This window comes from Poecilia formosa, unplaced genomic scaffold (genome assembly GCF_000485575.1).
Source record: "Poecilia formosa unplaced genomic scaffold, Poecilia_formosa-5.1.2 Scaffold327, whole genome shotgun sequence".
Taxonomy (NCBI): Eukaryota; Metazoa; Chordata; class Actinopteri; order Cyprinodontiformes; family Poeciliidae; genus Poecilia; species Poecilia formosa.
In genome coordinates, this window is record NW_006800266.1 from 284071 (window position 1) to 308739 (window position 24669).

The window sequence follows — 24669 nt, forward strand, 5'->3', positions numbered from 1 at the left end:
CTATTCTAAAACAGCGCAGAAAAACGTCATTGATTTCAACCCCTCCTTCTGTTTGCTGACTGGCCCAGTTGAATTTCAGCTGGAGAAATCCCAGAAGGACTGAAGGGAATTGGGAATGGAGTGTAAGGCAAAGACCAGGCTAACTGGGACTGGGAAGTTGATCAGAATTGGTAAAAGATGGATGGCAATACTGGAAGGCTGCAAAAGACTTGAGACTAGGAAAGTGGTTCACCTTCTAGGACTAAGAGCCCAAACATAAAATGGAATGGTTTAGAGCAAAGCATATTCATGTGCTAGAATGGCCTACTCAAAGTTTACCTCTCAGTCCAGTTGAGTAGAATCTTTCAAATATATCCTGAGAAATCCCAAAAATATAACAAACACTTCCAACACAGTCTGACTGAGCTTGAGCTATTTTACAAACAAGAATGGACAAAAAATTCAATCTGATAAAAAAAGAAAAAGCAGGCCGCTCTGCTCTATGTGGCTCTTTTTTGTTCTTAGTGAATCCTCCTCTCACTGAGGTTCACTCACTGCTAAGCATTAGAATTTAATTAGATTCTCATTTGCGATGACATCGATGCTAGCAGTGCCGTCTCCATCCCCTCCGGTTGTCACACAGCTTCGCAGATCAATGTGGGTAGATACAGTGAGATTCAGCTCCTCACCATCATCTCAACACATAAACACGGAGTTCCACACTCAGCTGCTCTCACCAACATCAGACTAACACCGCACTGGTTTACATTTATTTTCCTCTTAGCTTCAGACCATGACCACTTTGTTACACTTCACAAAAACATTTCTAAAGCAAGGAGACACAGCATGAGCATGTTGGAATGTATGCGAGTCGGAGTCTTGTGTGTGTGATACAACAAAGAGTTGCAGAGATCTAACACAAAGACAAAAAATTATCTCTGCTCTGCTGGCGTTATTGCACTGGCTTTCCTGTTGACAGCAGTAAGTAGCTCCTTGTCGCTTAACTGCTTGTTAGGTCTTCAGAGTCCAAAAGAAGTGGGTATGCACAAAGTTCCTTTAACGTGACAGAGTTGTGTTTCTAAAGAAGATAACATGAAGTTGGTGGGTAATGTTTAAAACCTGAAGATACACTTTTAAGTACATAGTAGTGGGCGACTCAGTAGGTTCTCAGTCGCCCACCAAAACCTTAAGAGATTGAAATGACCCATTTGGAGATCTCGCCATTTTAATTTGTTTGCTTGTTAAGTTCTGGTAACGGGTTGAGAGTTTCAGGCCGGGGGCAGTATGGTCACATGAGGCACTGACCCCAACCATCCATCCTGTGACTTATTTTGGTGGTTTCCACTTGTCAGGTCTTTCTCAATGAGGGCAGAACTGAGACTGATGGCTGTGCTACCGCATAACTAGTTCTGACACCGTCAAGGGGAAACATCGCCATAATATTGTAATTTATGTCCAACAAACAAAAGGTTCATATCTCCATACCGATTGGACAGATAACCAGGAACACAAATGCAATATCAAAGACTCGACCATTTCCTGACAAGGCCATGTCTTCTACAAACTCTTAGTTCAGAAGAATGCTAGCCATCCTTCATTCTGAGCGTCAAACAAATTGAAATTATGAGAATAAATCTGCTTAATTGAAACACTCCCATTTTGAAAAACAGGTGCTTTGATTGAAAGTTTTTGCATTTCAACTGTAGCGACATCTGGCTTTGACCCGTGTCAGTTCTGCGAAGTACATCAATTTTGATACGACTGTAAAACCTCCTCATCCCAACTTTATATCGACAAAAGTGAGTTTTTTCCAAATCCCAGGTTTCCCTTAAGCAACTTTATTTTGTAGATAGGTACTGGAAACGCACCTATAGACGGATCAGTAAAATCTGAGTTTCATTCTCCTCGAAATCTAAACCTATTTATTTATTTATTTATTTTTATCACAGATTCAGAGTAGCTTTCTTTCCATTTTAATCTTAATTATTTTCTGTCCCATTTATAAAAATATGTACATATATTGAAAAAAAACAAGCGACCTAAATATCTATATATGTGTAGATATTTAGGAACACTTGCTGGGACTAATTGAGAATATCCTGAAGATGAATGGTCAGCCATCAAAATAGGACAAACTTGGGTTTTGCTTCAGGACAACGACTCAAAGCCTACTAGCAAAGTCCTCTTAAAAAATAACTCAAAAACTCAAACAAAATAAGGTTTTTGAGTAACATCATGAAAGTCTGTATTTAAACATTATTGAGATGGTTTGGTATGACCTTAAACATGCTGTTCATACTTAAAATCAATTCACTGTGGCTCAATTCCAAAAAAAATAAAAAATAAATAAAAATCACCCAAAGCACTCACTACCACTTATTGCAAGCACTTGATGCCAGTTGTTGCTACCATGGATGGCACAACAAGTTACTAGGTTAAGGAGGCAATTACTTGTTCCACACAGGGCTAATTTGGTATAGGTAGCTTCTTTCCCTTTAATAAAATATATTTTTTTAATGATCCAAAACGTGTAACTCTTACAAAACAATCCATGAGAAGATATTAGTTAGGGGAGCAAAGACTTTCCCACAGAAACAGGCTTAACAGTTTGTATCTTGACAGTCTGTGCAAGGCAGGAACTAAAACGAGAGAAATAACAGCCTAGAAATAAAAAAAAAGGGGAAACAATAAGAGACCAGCAGAGCCCAATCACTATTCTTGCCATATGGTCAGCGTCTCTGAAGGCTGCCTACAGGGAATAGACAGCTGTCTGCTTCTCCACATACATCAGACGCAGCAGAAGCCCACAGGGGGAGAAGTAAGGGATGATGGGATATGAAGGCAAATGGGAGAGAGGCGGGGGGACCGAGAGAGGACGTCTCTGGGTGACGGACAGCATGATCAGTCAGGAAGGAAGTAGAATGATGAGAAATACCTTAGCTAAAGGAAGAGTTGGAGGAGGACAAACTTCACGAGACAGGTTTGTATCTGCTGCCTAGGCTGAAAGGAGCAGAGAAACCAATTAGACACATGCTCAAGAAGATTATATATTAAAAAAAAAAAGAAAAAAAGAAAAAAACTTTCATTCGTGCAGTCATTATTAGAAATTTGTCCCCCTGTGCCGTCACCCAACACTGGGACACAATTCCTGCAGCTTCCCCATGTCTGTGGGTGTTTTTTTTATTTTTTATAGGTCAACAGTTTTAGAAACGGGCAAACTGAGCACTCCTTTCCCCCACTTTACCTGTGTGTTGCCATGGGAACCCAAGGAGGCTATCAGCAGAGGCGGCAAAAGTGTAACAGTGATCTGAAATATACACCCATTAGTGAAATAAATAAAATAATAACAACAAAGAAATAAACGAGGGGCCGAGCCATCCTGGAGGTATTTTTGAAACCGAGGTTTATCTAGAGAAACCCCCTGACTTCGGGTACACCAAATACACCCATGCAATCGATGTGTGTCCATGTTCAGGAAGTACAGCAATGCCGAGCATGAGCTGTAACTTTGAATGTGCCAATTATTATCTGTTACAGATGAGTAATGAAAAAGAATAAAACCCAGACGAATCAATCATTCCTTAATGCAATCAGGGATGAAAAATTGAGGCCCATCCATTAACAGTCCCGCCCACTGCCAGGTTTCCACATGTAGATTGATAATGTGGACTCTTAAAGCATTGCCTGTTGTGTTTGGGATGGCAAGAAGTCATGTTTTTCTGGGTTTCCGCTGCAAGACGGCGGTTAACACGTTGGCACCGGGTGTCGGAGGCCAAGGTGGGGATTGGGGGCAGTTAGCGGGACGCCCTCTCCTCATGAGCGCGAGCCACAGACAAAGGCCAGCGGTTAAAAATAGAACGAAAACAACCGTAATGAATGAAAAGACTGTCAGCCAGACAGAATAACACATTTTCTGCTCTGCGAGCGGTCGCAAAAAACACTGGGCAGACGGAAGCAACTGTTTTGCTGCCATGACTGATAAGCTGCACGCAGAGTTGCCTGATGCTCTGATGAAAGGCAATAGAATTTTCAGATTGATGCAACAGTTTGGTTTATTCAAAAAGTCTATCTTACCACAGTGCCTTGGAAAAGTTTTTTAATTTGTTAATTGTGTTATGTAACAAGTAGAAACTTCAATGTATTTCATGGTGATTTCCTGGGATAGACCAACAGAGAGCTCATCTTGTGATTAGGATGGAAAATGATGCTTGTTCAAATATTCATATTACAAAACAAAAAACTGCTGTGCAAATTGAAGCTGACATTTCTGGCCATTTGTTGTTGACTGAGCTTGAGGTAAATTACAGACTGGGTGGAGAGCCTCTGTGCATATCAAGTCATGTCACCTGATTCTACATTGAAGTTCTGAACTGTGAACTTCAATGTAGCAGTTGAATATCCACCCGGCCACTATAACAGCATTGTCATGCCTTAGACTAAGCATTCGTTGTCGCTCTGACTATATGTTTATAAATGTTACCCGAATGGAAGGTGAATATCCATATGAATTTGAAGTCTTTAATAGCCTCTAACTGCTTCTCCAGGTGCATAGTACAATATTATACCATAATCAAGTAAATACATATTAAAAACAACCTAAAATAAATTAGACTTTGAGCTGTAAAGCTGTATCTGACGTATTGAAATTTGCCTCTGTCTCTTTAAGAACCTCCTACCTGTTCTGACAAAGCACATCATCACAACAGCGTTTCTTTATGTCAACCATTGATGCTGTTTGGAATCGTTCTTAGGAGTGTTGTAGTTCCTATGATGAGCTGAGGAGACACCCGGTTCCACTGGGTGGTTACTAATTGCAGTTGCTAGTCTGTAGGAGCTGTGTGGAGGAGGTGCTCTGTGGAGCTCGGCTGAAGGCTGCAGCTCTGAGGTGGAGATTTGGGTAAATAAGCAGCGCTTTGTATGAGCAGGTGTTAAGGCAGCCCTGAATGGCTGCCATAGGAGATTCAAATGCCACCCTGGTGTCTTTCTGTATGGTGTTATCATGTTCTCCCTTATAGATTCTTGCTGGGTACTCCGACTTTCTCCAGCAGTACAAAAACACAACTGTTAGGTTAATTAGTCTCTCAAAATTCCCCTTAGACATGAATGTGTTTGTGTATGATAGTTTTTGTGTTTCTTGGCGGGTTGGTGCACCCTGTATCTCGCCCAATGACCACTAGAGGTAGGGAACAACTCCCCTGTGATCCTGCATGGGGATGTTGGTATAGACATTAGATGGATTCTATTTAGATGTATGCAGTCAAAGAAGTTTGAATTAAAAAATAAATAAATAAAAAAGCATTGGGTAGTTTTCAGTTTTTTCATTTATGCAAACAAAATGTAACACTACGCATCATTTCTGCTCCACTTCACAATTGTGTTCCACGTAAGCTGGTTAATCACATAAAACCCCAAACAAGACAAAATTTGTGCTTGGAACATGAGGGTGTTAATCTTTTTTCAATTCACCTTAAATTGTATGACATGCCAGGAAATCAATTGAATGTTATCGGTTTTAATGAAATACCTTTTTCATGCTTTGTTCTTTTAGTATCTGTAAGATACCAGCTTTGTAAATCAATGCAAGCTGATGTTTCTTGCAGTTTAATTAACCCACTAACCTCTACATGGATGGCAGCGCTGATCTGTCTGTTGGTTAGAGTTAGCTTAATAATTCCTGAGTGGATTGCGCCTTCTTGAGCCTTTCATGATGATAAAAACCTCATCCTCTTTCGTCTTTTGATCCTTCTTATAAAACTGCACTGGCTTCTCATTGATGGGATGTAAAGCATAAACTATTATACAAAACCAGCACACTTTGTTCGTAATATTTGTGTGAAGATCACTAAATATGAGAGAAAGTTGTGATCATAAGGTTTCATGCTTTAATACTGGGTATCAATGGGCTTTTGCTTGGTGAGCAAGAAGATCTTGTTTCCTGGCAAAGTGCTATCCAGTTATAAACAGCATTAGTCTAACCTGTTATTATGGGCAACTGCTAAAAGGCCATGTTGTCCTTTTATTTCTCAATTATTTTCTGTCATGCAGTGTAGGCTGAGTTGTCTTTCGATTATAGTTGTAGGTGAGCTTCTGACCCCCATGCAAGATAACTCTCAGTACAACAAGGGAAGATTTAAATCATGGTTAAATAGACCTTAATGTGTAGATCTTAATGTTGACAGAACACTCGGAGTAATAACAGATGAATCATAAGTTGACACATATGAATTTGAAAGCAGGAGATGAGAGATGAGGCTATGAAGCACTAAAATCCGTCGGAAGGAATGAGAGGAATTGGGGAGATTGGTCTGTGTGGGGGTTTGTTGTAGCCAAAGGTGAATGAACTTGGAGCAGTTTGAGTGGAGCGGACAGAGGACCGAATAGCGATGGAGGCTTGGAGCAGGTTCAACGGTGACAATGTTGGTGGGCAGACAGGTTGTACAGATGATGAAGTTAGGTAAAACCTGGACTTGGTACAAAGGACAAGACCAAGAAGGAGATTACCTTATCAACATAGCCTGGTTTTGTCTTTGTTTACTGCTCTTACTTTGAAGTTAAAGACTGTTTTTATTTTTTTATTTTTTGTCTGGTGGGAGCATCCACTGCCTTGAGACTTTCTCCAACTGACTAAACATAATGTTACCATGCAAAATGCAAGTTCACAGCAGTTAAATTTACTATCCAACAAATATGCAACTCAAGACAATACTTTGCGATAAGATTATTGCACACTCAGGTATTACGATGACAATATAGTTGTTGTATATTGTGCAACAATATACAATCTTTCCTTTTGCAGGATAATTCATTTACCACTATTATTTAATCATCTGCTGTGAACATATTATTTGCTGAACTTGTTGCCAGACCTGATTGAGCCTCTGTTTTTTCCATTGTTGTCTATTTTGAGTTATTACTAGATTTGCTGGACTCCAATGAGAAAGTCGGCCTAAATTTAAGATCTGAGACTATGAAACTCTGTTAAATCTGTCTCATAATATCGTGGCATACCTGTGAACACATTTCCATGTCACCATCTGTCCCCTGTGGTCCTTGTCCTCCAGTACCGTCACCTGCCATCTGGCCCTGTAGTTCACAACTCATCTGGCCAGCTCTGTCATGACAAGCACACAGACAAAACTCTTCTTTTCTGCTGCTCTTCTGTTGGAACGAATGCTAAACTTTAGACCTGAGGCTAAATGTGTGAACATTTTTGTGACCCTGTTATGAATCTTGTTATTACTACAGGTGGGCCTGTCTAGCTTCAAGCTTAATGAGTGCTACCCTCAGGGAGGATTTGTGTATGCTGATGTGAGAGTGTTGAGAAAATAGTGGAATAACTGAGTTTTATATTTCTATCAATTTCAAAACTCCATTAAATCCATTGAGCAGATTTTTATATCTTTCAACTGAGAGACATTAGCTACTCCTAAGACGCATGGCCATTTAGACCCCACAAGATTTTTACTTGTGCGCAGTTTGGAAGAATCGCACAGACCCTGTGTGCACTTTTACAAGTGTTTCTTTGTGTAGTTTTGGAAATTGAAGGAGGGTTAATCAAGGATTTGTTTGTGTATTTTGCTAATTTATTTCTCTGCCATAAGCAGTGACAAAATTTATCCATCACCAGAAGCACTTGTTGAAACAGCAAAGGATTCTTAGTTTAAAGAAGATTATCTTACACTAGTGAAACCAAATATTTATCTATTTTTGTTTACTGATTTATAAATTACTGTTGGCTAGTGGTGGGCATATTTCCACTAATCTGCTAATAGCAAATTTTTTTTTGTTTAGCGGTCCAAAACTTTTGGTACCTTTTTAAACATTTAGTGCACTTTGCTTCCCCTAAATTATTATACATGGCTGTTTGTATAAACTTCCAGTTGAAGAAAGTTCAACATCTGTGTTGAGGTTTTGGTTATCGAGTGTTAAGAGTTCTACAAGTAGTTCAGTGTTTAAATTTATGTTTTGAAGTGGGTGAAGACTGTCTACGCAGCATTTCTGTTTCCTCTTCTCACTCTCTCTTTTTTTAAAAACTTTACTGAGAAAGTGGCAGGTATACAACAAACAGATAGATGTGGTACACACAAGGAAACAAAACTTACACAAACAAGCAAAGGTGTTAATTAAACAAATACATGCAGAAATTCACATAATTGAATTTATTGCTTTAGAATTAGCTTCCACTAAATACCATTTTGGAACAACTGGCATTTTAACATTAAAGCTTCTAATACTCATAATTTGTGCTTTAAGGTTAGTGCAGCTAACTTTTTAGCTGGCGGTGCCCACCACTACTGTTGACATTTTATTATTTTGTTATATTTTCCATATCCTCAAACATCAACTTGTAATCAATTGTCATTTTATAATGTATATGAAGAATCTGCTTTTGTGAAGAGAAACAAAAAAAATGTGGTGTGCATTTTAATCAAACTACTATGTGAAATGCAGTTCAATACAGCTCTTTTAAAGATACCTGTAAAACTTTGATTTTTGTCTTTTTGTAATAAAATTGTAATAAAATACATTCAAATCTGTAGTTGTAACATGACAAAATGTGAAAATCTTTATGGAGCGAGAATATTCTCAATTTCAAAATCAATTTAGCTAGTTATGAGACATTTTCTCTTTAATCAGTCAGTTAAAGTTTTATCCATATCAGTTTTCTGTAGTACTTCCAAATTGTGAAAATAACACCCACATGCTGTACCTGGAGCTTCTCTCAACAGTGTGATGTTTTCTGTGGCAGAGATCTGTTCAGCACCCTCTGAAGCAGAGGTAAAGGGGATTGAGTAAATGTTTAAAACACAGACAATTTCCGCTTTGGAAACCATAATTGGCCTTGAACTCACTCATCAGCCAAAAATGGGACGCAAAAAAATCCTTCAGCGAAGAGCCTGCTACACCCATCAGCTTCAACCTTCAGCAGGCAGACATGCAGAAGTGCAGCTACTTTTCTGGATTTGTCGCTTTATGGTGCTTCTCTTCCTGCAAAATGTAGCCGCACTGACAAAACTACTGAAATAAAAAGCTGCATACTTAATGTAAGTAATGTAGTAGAAGCAGCAGTGTTCTAAAAATTTCTGGTGTCCTTCCGGGATAGAGGATAAACATTTAAACTCTGGTGGATTAAAATGATCAGAAAAGTCTGCAGCTTGTGTTTCAGTCCATGAATATATATGTTGGTCCTTATTTTGTGCTTTTGCTTGGTTAGTTGTCAGAACTTTTGTGGACTGTACTTCCTTATCTTTGCCGAATGTTTTTGTCTTGTGATTGGAGTCAAGGAAAGCTGTGAACTTGTGACAGGCAATATGGACTGCATTTATTGACATAACCAATGAATCTTCAGGTACAGCATATTTTCTGCAACAAGTTTGAGTGAAGCGTGTATGTGTGCATTACAAAGACAGAAAACAGCTGTTCTCAAAACATCAACCTGAGAAGGGTCATGAGGTCTTTTCCAAACAATTAAAACTCCTTCATTATATAGTAATAAAGACTATCATCTTGGAAAACATTTAAATGGTTGATAATCTTCTAAAGTGTGGATGTCCGGGGAAATGTAAAAGTAATCTTCTCTTTGTACGATTGGCTTTACATTTTCCAAATAGCTTTATGTTATTCTTTCATCAAAAACAAACCTGAATTGTTGCCTTGATTCTTTCACACATGTTTGAAGAATCCTTGACTCTCCCAAGGTGACCACTCATAGCAGTGCCTTAATGCTGTCTTCCACAAAGCTCCACCTATTTACTCAAAGTTCCTCCTTATTTCTAATGGAATAATTTGTCACATACGACTACAAAACATCCTCAGAAACAAGCATCTCATTTTGCTTAGGATCTTTGCTGAGAGAGAACCTTACAGACATTGTAAGCTAATGCTAACGCATTGGGAGTGTAGTCAACAAAAGTCCAAAATGCTGGACTGTACTGTGGTTCGTGTAGCTGCAGAAAATTCCCTGAATACATCGTCAGTTATAATAGCAAGAAAAGGGACACTTATTCTTGGTAAACAAATCAGTATGTCATCAGTTTCATTATTTATAAGTAAAACCAATATTGCATTTGTGTTTAATGAGTGGGTAATTATGTTAAAAACTTATTAATTAACCACTCTGGAATATGTTTTTAATTGATTAATTTATAAAATGATAACCCTACATATTGGTTAAAAGCTAAGGTGGAATGTCTTGAGTAAAATACTGTTGGACAAAAATCTATTGTGAATATTCTGCTTTGATGCTACTAATCCAAACAATGCCATATATCAGTGATATCAAAATATATTTGATGTCACTGTAAAGGAATCCATGATGTTAGCTGGTCTTTTATTAAGCATCTATTGTGTTCTAGGTTACAGTGTTAGCATCCAGTGTCAGCTTTGGTTTGTTTTCCTCTAGTTGTTTACAGCATGTGGAATATCTCATATAATAAATTTTTATGTGAAAAAAAAAAAAAACAAAAAAAAAAATGTTTCATCTTATTTTAAAACATAGTGTTATGTAAAATCAACTTTTTTGAGCTTTACATTATGCTATACTGTTTTTCCCTCATCAAACCAAATATATCATAAACTTGTCATTATATGAGAGAAAACAGGCAAAAATACTCTTAAAATCAAGCAGGAGAACAGCTATGTCATTATTATTCTGCACTTATGAAGCCATAAAGGCTCAGATGGATACTCCAGAGTCCAGGCAGGGTGTGTGTGTGTGTGTGTGTGTGTGCGTGTGTGTGTGTGTGTGTGGGGGTGTGTGTGTGTGTGTGTGTGTGTATATCCGGTGGGCTGGCTGGCGGGTGTGCAGCTGGAAACACTGAGCAGGTAAATTCATAAATAATTCTCTCACTGTTGCTGCCTGCTACAGCTGGGAGTCAGCGTGAGTGAGAGAATCCATCGATTTGAAAAGTGCGTCATGCAAGGCTAAGGATTTAGGAGGCGAGGCGTGAATAGCTAACATAACACTCTCCCTCTTCCTCTGTAACCTTAAGTCAGTTCTCCTCTGCATGGGCTTTCATCTCCTGTCATCATGTATTCTTGCTTCTCAATAATATAAACCAGTCAAGTTGGTTTGTTATCTTTTGGTGTGGGTGTTATTGTGCAGTTGCTTCGTATGTTAAACTGAACTGTGGTGGGAAAAAAAATGCCTTTGAAAATTCATGAAAAATTCAAAGTTTGTCCTAAAATACTCAAACTATTCCTAGAGGAAATCTTTCATGCTTTTGTGACAGACTGTGACAGGAAATTCCTATTTTTATGAAGAATGTTAACTCCTACTTTGAAAGTGAGCTCAGCTTTTAATCTTAATATAATACAAAATATATCTTAATAAATAAATAATACATTCACAATAAACATATTCTCTAGAGGTGACATTGGCCATGGAATTTTCACCAGGCATTGGACAGTGTCACATTTCACATTGTTCCACATAACTTAATTTCTGAACTTGTTTTGCTTTCTTTCCACGTACGGATTACTCGTGTTGTTACCAACAGCTGCTGAAAATTTCATGTCAATATTCTCTTTAGAAATATGTTGACTGTGAAAGATTGTGATGTCTTCAAATATTATTTTACCTGCTGTAATTAATGTATCTGATAAATTACAGCAGAAATTAAGATTTTCTGAAAGAAACAATAATGCATTTTGAGCCAATGTAACAATTAAAACTAACTTTCACTTAAAATTTGTGACAATTTATTATTCAAAAATATTGAGTAGACAAATCTTTTTAATATACTTTATGAATTGGATAATTACAACTAAAACAAATGGTGTTAACATTAATAATTTTAGCTATTACATTAACAAACAAAATGAAATGCGTATAATTGAGACTGTAAGACAGAACGATAGCAAAGTTAAGTGGAAAACACAAAAATTCAGAATATAACTGATAGAAACAAGGTTCAATTTAAAAAGTTGTTTCATTTACTTAATTGATATATAAACATAAGTTATATATATTTTTTCGATAACGGTCAGTATTTCTAAGTCAAGAAAGTTTTTTTTTTTTTTAGAAAATATATCTTGTTATTCTGATGTCAGAACAGTGATGCAGAAAACAATTTCAAGCTAAAAATCAACAAGCATCCATCATTGAAAGATGTTGATTGCCATTGTACATCATCCTTATTTCTCAGAGTGATGCCAAACATTGAAATTGGATCTAGTCTAAGAAACCTCTCATTTTTGTAACATAAACATTCTCTTATTTTTTAGATCAAACCTGTAAGATAATCTGTTATTCTGAAGGAAGTCATTAATCATCGAATAGCAACCTGAAGTGCATCTAATGATGTAAACCAGCCTTCTCTATAGTGGCATTGGGATCCATCAGAGTCCATAGGGGGTCCATAAGGTCCATAGGGGTCCATAGGGGTCCATAGGGTCCATGTTGCCGTCTTATTAAGGCGTTGGAGTGAAAAGCCCCTTATAATTGGGAGTGTCTTCATATATGAGATTTTTTCGGAAAATTGTAGTCAGCGATTTTATAGAAGAGCTGTGGATTCAACTCTTTCCAAAACACAAAGTCGACTTTTGATGCTGGTAGTCCACTGGTAGAGCTAGCTGTGTGTAGTCCAAGGAGGCTAGTGTCTACTTTGCTATGTAAACTGCTGTGATAAGTGTTTCTATTGCAGTTTTACAAAAATACACTAATTATGATATTGCTGAAAAGTCACCCCATCCTAAAGCCAAAACCTTTTAAGAAAAAATGTATTTTCAAAGTTGGTTTGTTTTCATGAAAGCTGGATATATGTCACTTTTATAAACAAATATGTTTTTTTTACATATTTGCTAAAACTTTCACTATGTTCTAATGGTTTGGTATGAGACAGATAATCTGTGAAAAATATCTAATTCCTTTGCCTTCTCTCAGTGCTAACTGCTGAAATACTCCGATCTGTCCGAAACAACCAATCACAGCCAGGAGGAGGGTCTTGGTGCTGTCAGTCATGTTTGTGTGCATGCATGATAAACTGTCTACTAGGCTACAGCTTCTTCCCGTCAGGTGAGCCCGTCATGAATGCTAAAGCTAGTTATGATAGCCTCCGATGATGGCGGCTAAACGGTTTTCCTGCAACGGTAAGTTGTTTCTCCACCATTAGCATAAATAGGCATACACTAGCCTGATTGACAGCACTAAAACCTTCCTCCTGGCTCTGAATGGTTGTTTCTGACCAGGAGAGGAGTATTTCTTCACATTATTTGTCTCATACTGTCATGACATAGTGACAAATTTAACAAATTAGTAAAAAAAACTTGGTAACACTTTATTTGAAAGGGACTGAATAAGACTGTCATGACACTGTCATAAACATGACATAACACCTGTCATGAACATGAATAAGTCTTCATGAATATTTATGACTGTTGTCATAAAGCGTCATTCGGTAAATTATGACACTTTTAATACAAAGTTGACATAATTCAAAATATCTTTGTTATGACAACTTGACATTAACCAAGAAATCATTACTGTTTAAACTTTACCTTTAATACCATAAAGTTACCTAATTTTTAAAGTGCAATCATAAATTTGTTATAAAAGTATTACTATCAGTAATGATTTCTTGGTTAATGTCTTTTTCTAATCAAAGTTACATAAGCTACATACCCCAGCATTAACATATTTATTTTTGTAGTTCCACTTTTTGCAATTTCATGCTCAGTGTATGTTTTGGTGGTACTGCATCTTGAGTTAGCTTGTTTACAAACAGAACAGTGGAGCAACACCAAATGAATGTCCACTCTGGGAGCAGTCTAACCAGGAAGCTGTCCAGTACGGTCCGGCTTGTTGCTCCCAAGTTGAGATGAATGGATCAGGTCCACTTTCTGTCTTTGGTTTGCTAGATCTGCTTTAGATTTCAAGTGAACATGATAAAAATGCAGGATATTCTATGAAATGGTTGCAAAAGCCCTTTAGTTTTCTCCTCAAAGTGGAACATTTTAATCAGACATTGTCTTTCGGACCAACCGTCCTTCCTTGCAGCATCCTGCCAACAGATAACTTGCTCATTTTGGCGAGAGGCTGAAACAGTCACCCAGCACAAATTACTGTGAAGGCGAAGGCGAAGTTGAAAATATCTCATGGGATTATTATCTTTTTCTCCCTTGTTTTTTTCTACCTCAGCCTCTTTTTCTGTCTTCATTCATCCTGCACTTATTTCTCCTTCTCCAAACTCTTTAAAAAAAAGATAATGAAGCAGCACTCAGGCTTGGCCCTTTTGTGCCCTGGTGTCTTTGAAATTATCCTCTCACTTCGCCTCCCTCGCTCCCCGGCTGCTGCTGCGCCTCCCGTCCGTTCTTAAGGCGTGCACCGTTTCTGTTTTCGTAGATGGTTTTGTGTTTTTGTGCAGCGCTCTTTGGCAGATCACTCACCTTGTACTTTCACTGCATTCTTTTTGATCTCGAGGCTTCACATTTGATGTCATTTTAAATAGGACCGAAACAAAAAAACACACAGGAAAAGTCAAAGAAGCAATCGCAATCTTTGAACACTTGCTAGAAACTAAATATATACCTTGTTATGCAAAGAACGCATGCATGTTTGCACACACCTGAGAGAACACATTTTTATTTCTGTGTGTGACTCATTCTGCTCAGAAGACAAATGCAAAATACGGTCCACCGCTCCGCTTATGCAAAGATGACTTATTTGCATTTTTGAAATATCACATTTATACTTATTCATCAGATAACCTATTTTTCTGCCATGATGTTGCTTTATTTAATCAGAAACACATGTTTGGGATTAATGTCCTGATGAGGCTCATCAGAAATTTAAATCTGGTTGAATTTCTAAAATATTTCCTTTATTTGCTGTTTTATGACACTGAAATCCCCTTGTGAGTGGGGGCTGACAGTGTAGATGTTCTTTGTGTTTTGATAGTGGTGTGACTTGATTACATTTTTAATAAAGGTAATTTATTAAGTTTATTAAATCTCATTGTCATCAAAAACCATACGTTGACAAAATAAGCAATAATTTCATTTCAAAAACCCCTTTTATGAGTAGATTATTGAATAAATAGACATATGAGCTAAACAACAATAATATTAGTTTTTAATGTTAATTAGGTTATTCAGCCATCATATTAAAATGCTATTCTATCCAATAAGCGTTCATGATCATTCATGAAACTTTTTCAGTAATGTGGACCGTGGATGTTAGCATGCTAATGTTCTGCTGCTACATGTTTAGCATTGAAATTCTATTTTAGGCTAACGTCTTTTAGCACAACTTGAACACAACAGTCTTTTCCGGTGGCCCATAAGCAAAAATTATCTTCCTGTGAGCCAAAAGGTCAATTACTGTGGTGTGTCATGTTTATGAGTGTACCAGAAACCCAGCAATACAAAAGTTCCAGCCGGAATCTTTGCATTGGTGCGTATAAGTACAAATAATTGTGTTTAAAAAATTTAAAACGATAAAGTCTATGTAATTAATTATTCAAAATTAAAGTTCTGAATTCCCGGCCTGGTTTCTTTTAATACAAAAATGTAAGAAAATAAATGCCTTTAAATCAATGGCAACATACAACAGGTCATTTAATAGCCCAGAATCCTGTGAGAATATTACAGCAGCATCTCATGAAAACAGCTGGCAATGTTAAAGCTCGAACACCGACAGGTTTTTTGAAGGAGCAACAAATGTAAACAAACTGTCAAGTTATTACCAAAGTAGCTCAAGGGCAACAAATTTCTTATTTTGGACTCAGAAAGCCACAGATCTCAGTCCCCAAAATCTCACTGGTACTGGTAATATTGAATGGTCCAATATTCCAGTAAGCCATTGCTGGAATACCATAAGCATTTATCCCAGTTTAAACAGTGAGGAAGCAATTTTGAATGAAAAGACAGTAAAAAAAAACATTTTAAATTATTTCCTCATTTTTTTGTATTAACAAAGATAAATCATTTTTCTAACCCTAACTGAAGTAAAAACACAAAAAAAATTGTCCAAATTTAATGTTGGTGACAAAAATGATCTTAAAGTGTGTATATTTTTGGTTTCAAATGTGTATTTTCGTGTTGCATGGCATTGGGTCTAATTTCGTCTAATTTCCACTTATAATCCATTTTTAGAATTGACTCGCCCATTAGAGAGTAAGTGTGAGTCCCTCTGTGAATTTTTTCTGGGAAACAAGTAACTGCACGCCGGGCTGTCTGCTGGCACAATAACAGCTTTTAGCTATGAATGACATCTGCTTTCTATTTTTATTATTCACGCCTCGATACAGTTACTGCATCTCTGTCTCTTTCTCTTTATAATCTCAGTGGGATACCAGGGAAGAAGTGTGGAGTCATAATCTTGGCAGCGGAGGAGCTCAGTAACTGCAGGGTCAGTACACACGCACGCGCGCGCACACACACTCATCAACATACCCAAATCCAGACTGAATATTCTACATTTTTATTGCAATATTTAAGAAGTCGCTGTAGCAGTTTGCCGTTGTCTGTGTACACACGCAGCAACAAATCCCAGTACATATAAACATGGCGAGAACATTTTATTGCAGAACTCCCCAGACTTCCTACCAGGGCTGTACACAGACAGACTGTAGGAGGGGCCCATGCCCTTTTTTCGCTCCAGACAAAAAAAAAAAAAAAACAATGCCTTTCTGAAATCTTTTTTTTCTTTTTTTTTTTCTTTTTTTTCTTTCAGAAAAAGAGTGTATTGTGAGGGGCCCAATGCATCATTTTCTGGATTGAAAAGCCCATTTTAACAGTGCCTCACATGTTTGTAACGTTGTATAAATTTCACATCAATTCTGCATTTTCACAAGCTGCCCTTTTCCTCCCCACTGGAGCACCTTCCTTCATGCCCCCAAACATGTGTCTGCACACACCACTTCCTCCTACCCCATCCAAGGTTAAACAGATCACGTTTCATTAGCTAGAGCGCTCCACTTTCCTCTAAACGGGTCTCAGATAAACTGTCAAGACGGTTTTCTGCTGCGAAGCAAAATTTCCCTCCAATTTCACAGTACCCCCCCAAAAACCTCCCCGACACACTTATGTATTAACTCCACAACCAGCCGATCAGATGCTTGGGAGAATTTCTGCGTGCACATGTGTGCGCTCATGAGATCATTATATAAACTGGCTTATCTTAGTCGTGTTTACCATTGCTACTCTGGGAGATTTTTGCTCCCTAACAAGATCCAATTGCTGTCAGTTGCAGCTTAGGGTTTTCCCAAGATGCTCTCCCTCAGGAGAAATCAACTAAAAGGTCTAATTATTTATCTGTCTATCTTTAATTCCTTCCTTCCTGCCTGCCTGCCTGCCTCGGTTGTCCCAGGCATCTCTGCGCAGAAGCAGGAAAAACACAGCTCCTCATTAACAGCCATAGCCACTCATACATATGTATGAAACGATCTCTCTCTGCTTCCTTCACTATATTGCAGACATTTATTTTCCTCCCTAATAAATTGTGCAATTCTTATGCAAAAATTACCAAACTATTCATAATGATCCTTCTTAATGTTTTGCATAAATCACCATGGATAACTTTTTTTATTTTTTTTCTGCCAATCACTTTCCAAACCTATTCTGCCAAAGTCTTGCACCAAGTTTCTGCACTAGTTGACAGAAAATGTCTGCCTTAGGAGAAGAGGTTGCCCCGTTTGAAAAAAACTTGCATCAGAACCATTATGTTGAAAACCTGCTTGTCTTCTCTGTCAGGATATCGCTACAATGCAGTTGTGTGCCAACAAGCTGGATAAGAAAGACTTTTTCGGAAAGTCTGACCCTTTCCTGGTGTTTTATCGCAGTAATGAAGACGGAACGTGAGTATGACTCATCAGGGTGGCTGGACGGGCCTCTTTTACTTTTAAAGTTTGAACAATGGAATGGATGGATGGTTCAGATTGGACGCAAACTCTTATGAATATTAACCAACCAAAAGTAATTAAGCGATTCGGTTTGCAAGGAACAGCCTTGTTACAGCAGCACTAATTACTGCTAAAGGTGGATCAACAAATTATAAATAAATAAATAAATAAATAAATAAATAATTGAATAATTGAATAAATAAAAAATACTCTGGTTACAAAAGGTTGTGAACACTTATGTAAATTTGATTTCTTGGTCTTTTCTAAATTTTAATTATTTTGCAAGAAGTCTCAAACTTTTTTCCACATTGTCATAATGGGATATTTATGTAGAATTTTGAGGAAAGAAATGAACATAATTTAGAATAAAGCTGGGCGGCACAGTGATGCAGTTGGTAGAGCTGTTGCCTTGCAGCAATCTGGGTTCGATTCCCGGCCTGGGTTTTTTCTGCATTGAGTTTGCATGTTCTCCCTGTGCATGGTGGGTTCTCTCCGGGTACTCCAACTTCCTCCCACAGTCCAAAAACATGACTGTCGGGTTAATTGTTCTCTCTAAATTCTCCCTAGGTGTGAGTGTGCATGGTTGTTTGTCCTGTCTGTCTCTGGGTTGCCCTGCAACAGACTGGTGACCCGTCCAGGGTGACCCCGCCTCTCACCTGGAACGTTAGCTGGAGATAGGCACCAGCAACCCTCCCAACCCCACTAGGGACAAGGACAAACTAGGGACAAACTTTGCATACAGTCCAACAGATATTAGTCTAATATTTGCTGTTATTATATATATAAAAAAAAATGTACAACAATGTATTGCGTTACGGGGTTGAACCCAGTGTAAAAGTTGACCAGACTGTTACGGGGTTGAACACTCTGCCTGGCTTTACAACAGTCCAACATTCAACCTCGTAATAAAACCACTATTTTTGTAACTGGGTTGAATGTTACAGGGTTGAAGAGTTTCACTAAAAGTTGCCATAAGTTCACATCAGCTAGGGTATGGAGCAACATTATGATACGATGAAAACAAGAAATTAATATGTTTCAAAGACCATTTTTTTATTTTTTCCCAAACAACAATAAATATCGTCTAAGTGCGTAACAGGGTTGAAAGGTTGAGCTTGACGATGACGACATTTGGGTAAAAAAAAATAACCAAATATAGGTAAGACACTTTCCTAAGACTTAAATCTCTTTACAGTGTGAGCAGGAAGAGACTTCACTGATGTCACTTCCATACACAAAAGGCACCAAATTTGGAGAATCACCCAAATAGTTAGTTTGTAATCTACATATTTAACTTGCTAACTAAATATTAATATTGCTGTCTTTTGGGTAACTGTTTTTATTGTTGTTTTTACTCTGTAAAACAACCTCAATGTGTATACCTGTCTGTGGCTGGTATTTGGTGAAACTTTGTGCTTTTCTCTGTGAATACAGCGGTTCTCACATTCAGAGGTTTAGAAATGCAGATCTAATGCCATTAGTATTCTTTGCAACACTGAGTCTTTTTTGTGAAGGTCTCTTTGCTTTTAGCTGTAGCACCACTCTGAGCAAAACTTTGATAATAGGAAAGCTTTTTATGAAGATAATATTAAACCATCTGATATTCATTTGCACGCAGCAACCGGAAGCTTTCTGAATAACTGACAAATAGCATCTTGGTACTTTGCTTTTAGATGTTTGTCCTCATCTCTTCAGTACCTACTGCCCATATCTTTCCACTTTATTGCACATGTCTTAATTTACAACGTAATCAGTTAGTGTGCTTTATATCACATGTGTTGGTGCTGACAAATGGTGTAAATTTCATGTCAATAGAAATAGTAAAATTATGTTTACTGAGAAAAAACTGATGTGTTTAATACTGATTTTTCCGGCTGTGTATCCACATCTGTCCAACATTGAAAAACCTCACTGAGTATTTTATGTTGAGTATCTCTAAATGCATCCAGTCAATCATGTTCAGTTCTGCATTATTAACTAAAAAAGCTGAGGCTCGTTCAACTTTAGGGATCACAGGATAAGGCTGCATAGAGAAACCTTTATAGGCAATTATCCCAAAGTACCACCATTACTAATAGGCAACGCTGATGGAAGCAGTGAACCTCAGCAGTCACTGGTGCTCTGCAGTCCAGGCTTAAAAAATAACAGAGATGTGCTGGGAATGCACCGGGAGATTTTACATACCAAGCATCCATTCAGTGACACCAATTACCACATTTACTTTTTGAACATAAATTAACTCAGCCGCCTGTGTCTTCTAATGCAGTTTTTACCATCTTTTTTTCAGGTTTTTACTTTCTTCCACAGATGTGCCTTTTGGAGATGTTTGCAGCAATAAATATTCATCTGCAGTTTTTCTGTTTCACAAAAGTACTTATGCAAAAACCTTCACAGTCGCCTTGAAAGCTTTGTGCCGAATTACAGAGAAAAATACAGGAGGTAGAATTATCTGCGATGGATTATTAGGGCCACTGTAGCTGGGAAAAGACAAATAGTATATTTCTACCAGAAAATTATTAATTTCTGAAATTTTCTACAAACGCACAAGGAAATTTCTAAGTTTGAAAAGTTTAATTTTCTACAACAAAAACTTAAAACCTTTTTTGACTAATCTCAGAAAATTTCTAGAAAAAAACATGGAGATTTCTGAGATTCAAGAGTTGAAAACTTTTGGACATTTTTTGAGTTTGAAAAGTCAAAAATCTCCTAGAAAAAACTCAAAGATTTCAAGATTAATATAGACTTTTCAAACTCAGAAATTTCTTTGTTTTTCTAGAAAATTTCTGAGTTTCTTGGCAGAGATTTATTGTTCCTTTTTTTCTATCTAGAATTTTCTAACACAGTGTCGTAATGATCTGCCCACAGTTATCTGCATGCTCTTTTTATCGCCTCATATCTCATTTTCTTTTGGCAGGTTCACCATCTGCCACAAGACGGAGGTGATCAAGAACACGCTGAATCCGGTGTGGCAGCCCTTCACCATCCCCGTCAGAGCTCTCTGCAACGGCGACTATGACAGGTCGGGAATATTCTCACCGTTTTATTATCCCAGGATTCACAAATTTGTTGATGTTTTTAAATTAAGAGAGAAGCACTCAAGTCTTAAAAAAATGTGATTAAATAGGGACAAGTTTCAAGTTGACTTTTAAAATGGATGACATCACCTGTTACTGGGGCGGTCAGAATAATGCCAGCAGTCGGTCATGGTGTCCCAGAGACCAGCACTGGTGTTATTGAGACTGACTCAGTGTTCACACAGCGCCGTCTCATACATACCAATCGGGCCGAACCGGGCACAATGTTTTCAGCGGCCGCACAGTGTTACAGTACCACATATTATCCACCCTTTAGAACAGCAGATGCTTGTGTAATGTTAAGTGATGCGCCTTACAGCTTTGATGCAAGGATCTGGCCAATTGAACGCTACTTTTAGGAGTTTATAGATGAAAATGTAGCTACAGATATGAATTTTTTTCATGCAGTTATATAGAACAACACTACATGAGTTCATGTCTGACAGTCGGCTCTCACAGCGCACTGGAATAAATTGAGAGCTGCTCCCATCAGCAGTTTATGGGAGAGACGAATACAGACAGATCCCACTCAGCCTCGCTTCACTACAACTCTTTATTAGTTTGGTTATTCAACATATTTGTCATATTTGCTTATTAATAAACATTCATTCATCATTAACAATCTCCAAACTACAAATAGACAAAGATTTTTGCATAATGGGGATAAGGGCAGATACTTTTTTTTTTAAATATTAAGACATTATTTTACAATAAATCAGTTTATTTTGTGAAGCAGGCAGGATCCTTAATTTATAGTAGCACCCTACTGGTTTACAAGAATCCTAACATCACCTACTTTAAGTTGAACTTCAGAGGCCTTGATGAAGTTTTGCAATATCTGCCACAGATTAAAATTCTACTCTATAGTGCAGATGGAAAAAGGAAGGATGCTATTAATGAGTTATTTTAATGAATATTAATTTGTCATCATAATTTTTAGTGATACTACTGCAGTTTCATGTTTTGTTCATATTTTTCAATTTTACAAAACAATTACCTCGGTTGTTTTCTCATAATAAAAATTAAAGTCAAATCAAATTTTTTTTGCATAGCACATTTCAGCAACAAGGCATTTTAAAGTTCTTTACATCATGAAACACAAAAATGCAAAGTCATAATGTGAGAAATAAAAGCCGAAGTTTTCCGAAACAACTCGTCATGGGTTAGGGTTAGGGGTAAAGGGTTAACACAGGCTGGGTTCTTCAAAGCATGCGGCCCCTAAATTCTGTTGTTTTAAGTCTTAAAATACTTTCCAAATTTAGTTTACCAACAATTTATAACATTTAATGGAGATTGCTCAGGCTGTGTGATTCTCAAGATAGAAGATAGATGATTCGCAGCAATGTGCATCTTTCACAGAATCACAGAAAACCTTTTGAAGCTACAAACACTCATTACTTGTCGGCTTCATCAGCTTACTCCTTTTCACAAAGGTATCTTAACTTTTTGTGCAAAATTTTCAACAATATTGTCTATATTTCAGCACATCAAAATAGATTAAATGGGCATAACATTTTTCATTCACAGTAAATCCCATAGTTATGTATTTCCTAGTCTTTTCCTGCTGGCTACCTGCTGTAAGGCTGAGGCTAGCCATACTTTGAAAAGTTTGCATCAAGCAACAAGTCACTTGCTGGAGTTTTCACAGTTTTTGTGCAAACACTACAAATAGTGGTCTGAGATTATTATTTTCTGAAATTGTCTACAAAAGAACAAGGACATTTCTAAGTTTCCTTGTTCTGGTTCAGTAATCCCTTTTCAAAAGGGATTACTGAACAGATTACTCTACAGAGCTTCTGCTGTGTCTTAAAACTCTCACCTACCACCTGGTTGCCATGTGTAAGTCCTTCCTGCAGTCAGAGCAGAATGTGCTCACATTTTTCTGCTGTCTATGCTAATGACTTTCAATAACATGCAATACTTTAACCAACTAATGTGATGTTCAAATCACACAACTGAGAAAATTAACATGAAGCTGAAATAACTTTTATGCTAATGCATGCCAACTACAAATGATTCTCTCCTACATGTCAAAATTGTTCTCTCTCTGGACTAATTTGGGCCCAGAGTTCAGATAATCACCAGTACCTGCTGTGCCAACACTCTTCACTGTGATTTATCATTTATTCAGTGAATATATAATTGTTTATCTGCTCCAGCTATGATGGAGAGATTTTTTCCCCCTTCCTCTTAAACCAGAACCTGCTGTTCTTTTTAACTGACATGAGGTTGTGTGGTTAGGTGGAAATTACCAAATAAAGTTTCATGTTAATTTTTTTTTTTTTTTAGGACTGTGAAGGTGGACGTGTACGACTGGGATCGAGATGGAAGGTAAGAGCTTTTTTCTATTGTGTGTGTTTGTGTTTCTGGCGAAGATTTTGAGAAAAGCAAACTGATTTAAAAGTTATTTCTTCAAAGAAAAGAAATGTGGTAAACCTCTGGCAAAATTAAGGACACATCAACTCCTCTTAGATTATAAAATGATGTCTCTTGCTTGCCTATTTGAATAGACAATTGATTTTTGTTTTGTTTTTATACATTTTTTTTCTGTCTGCAGCCACGACTTCATTGGAGAGTTCACCACAAGCTACAGAGAGCTGTCCAGGGGGCAGAATCAGTTCAACGTCTATGAGGTGAAAAATATGTGTTTCTATTTTCTTTCTATTCAGCATTGTTTGTCTGTTTTTTATTTTTTATTTTTTTTTTATCTTTATGCTGTAATTTTTATATAAAAGATAACATTTTACAACCTAAAGTGATCCATAGAGCAATCGTTCATGCATAGGTGGTTAGAGTACCCCAAAATTGTACTCTAATCAGAGTAGCATACCTTAAAAACACATTTAATTAAGCAAGTGTAAAAAGTATCTGGTAAACTGCTCAAGTACTGATTAACTGATCATAACACCTGATTTAATATAACACCTGATTTTATACTTCTGGCTGTCTTCAGACAGCCAAAAGTATAAAAGTTATGTGGACATTCTGGTACTGTAAAGAATCTTACTACATAGAAATAAGGAGTTAGGTTTGGAGGTTGGTTCTAGACCAGATTTACCACAGGGGGGCCACTGAGACATTTATTTAGTATAACTTCTTTGGTACCCCGTTGGCCCCCATCTAGAACCGCCCCTGGGCTGCAGGTCTGTGTCTGGGGCATTAATAATACATTAAATGACCACTGAACAATGAATTCATAAAATATATCAACATTTCAAAATAAAACCCACAGAAAGCCCTAACAAACCTTTTAAAGTAGGAAATATCTATGTATTTAGTGTTAATCTATTTGTATGTCTTGTTCTCTAAATGACCATTTGTATTATTTTGGCTGATTTTATTATACATTAAATAAGCAAATAATCAAACCAGTAAAAGCAAAATAAGAAACTTACTCACAGCAAAATGTTCTGTACCATATCAGCCTCAGGAGATGATTGAAGGATGAAGAGACGCTGATGTCAAGTGTTTTAGGTTCTGACGGGTCTGCAGTTCCTCTCCTGATCCATTCATACAGCAGCACACTGCGCCACATGGACACATTTGTTTAATTGCCTGTGTTCATCCTCACTAACATTATTCAACCTAGGATTTGTGTCTTTTCTCTCACGTCTGTATCTTTATGAGAGGTTTTACTTCTAATTACGGTGAAGAATCGGGTCGAGGATGTTGTAAATAAATGCGGGTTGACAGCACCTCACCACGGCTGCGTAGAGTCCGTCTCTAGGCAACCATAACAACAGTGTCGGTCCGTACATAGACATAATATAAGGATA

The 24669-nt window shown here is 37.4% G+C and overlaps 1 protein-coding gene across 1 annotated transcript in view; it reads left to right on the top strand.

Annotated features, from left to right (window-relative positions):
* Nucleotides 1-24669, top strand: part of LOC103152771 (copine-9-like) — a 96148-nt gene that overhangs the window by 38339 nt on the left and 33140 nt on the right. Inside the window, exons 7-11 of the mRNA XM_016661367.1 lie at nt 16264-16327; nt 17671-17774; nt 20734-20838; nt 23183-23224; nt 23451-23526. Coding sequence (XP_016516853.1) covers nt 16264-16327; nt 17671-17774; nt 20734-20838; nt 23183-23224; nt 23451-23526 — 391 coding nt within the window. The remainder of the gene's footprint in view (nt 1-16263; nt 16328-17670; nt 17775-20733; nt 20839-23182; nt 23225-23450; nt 23527-24669) is intronic.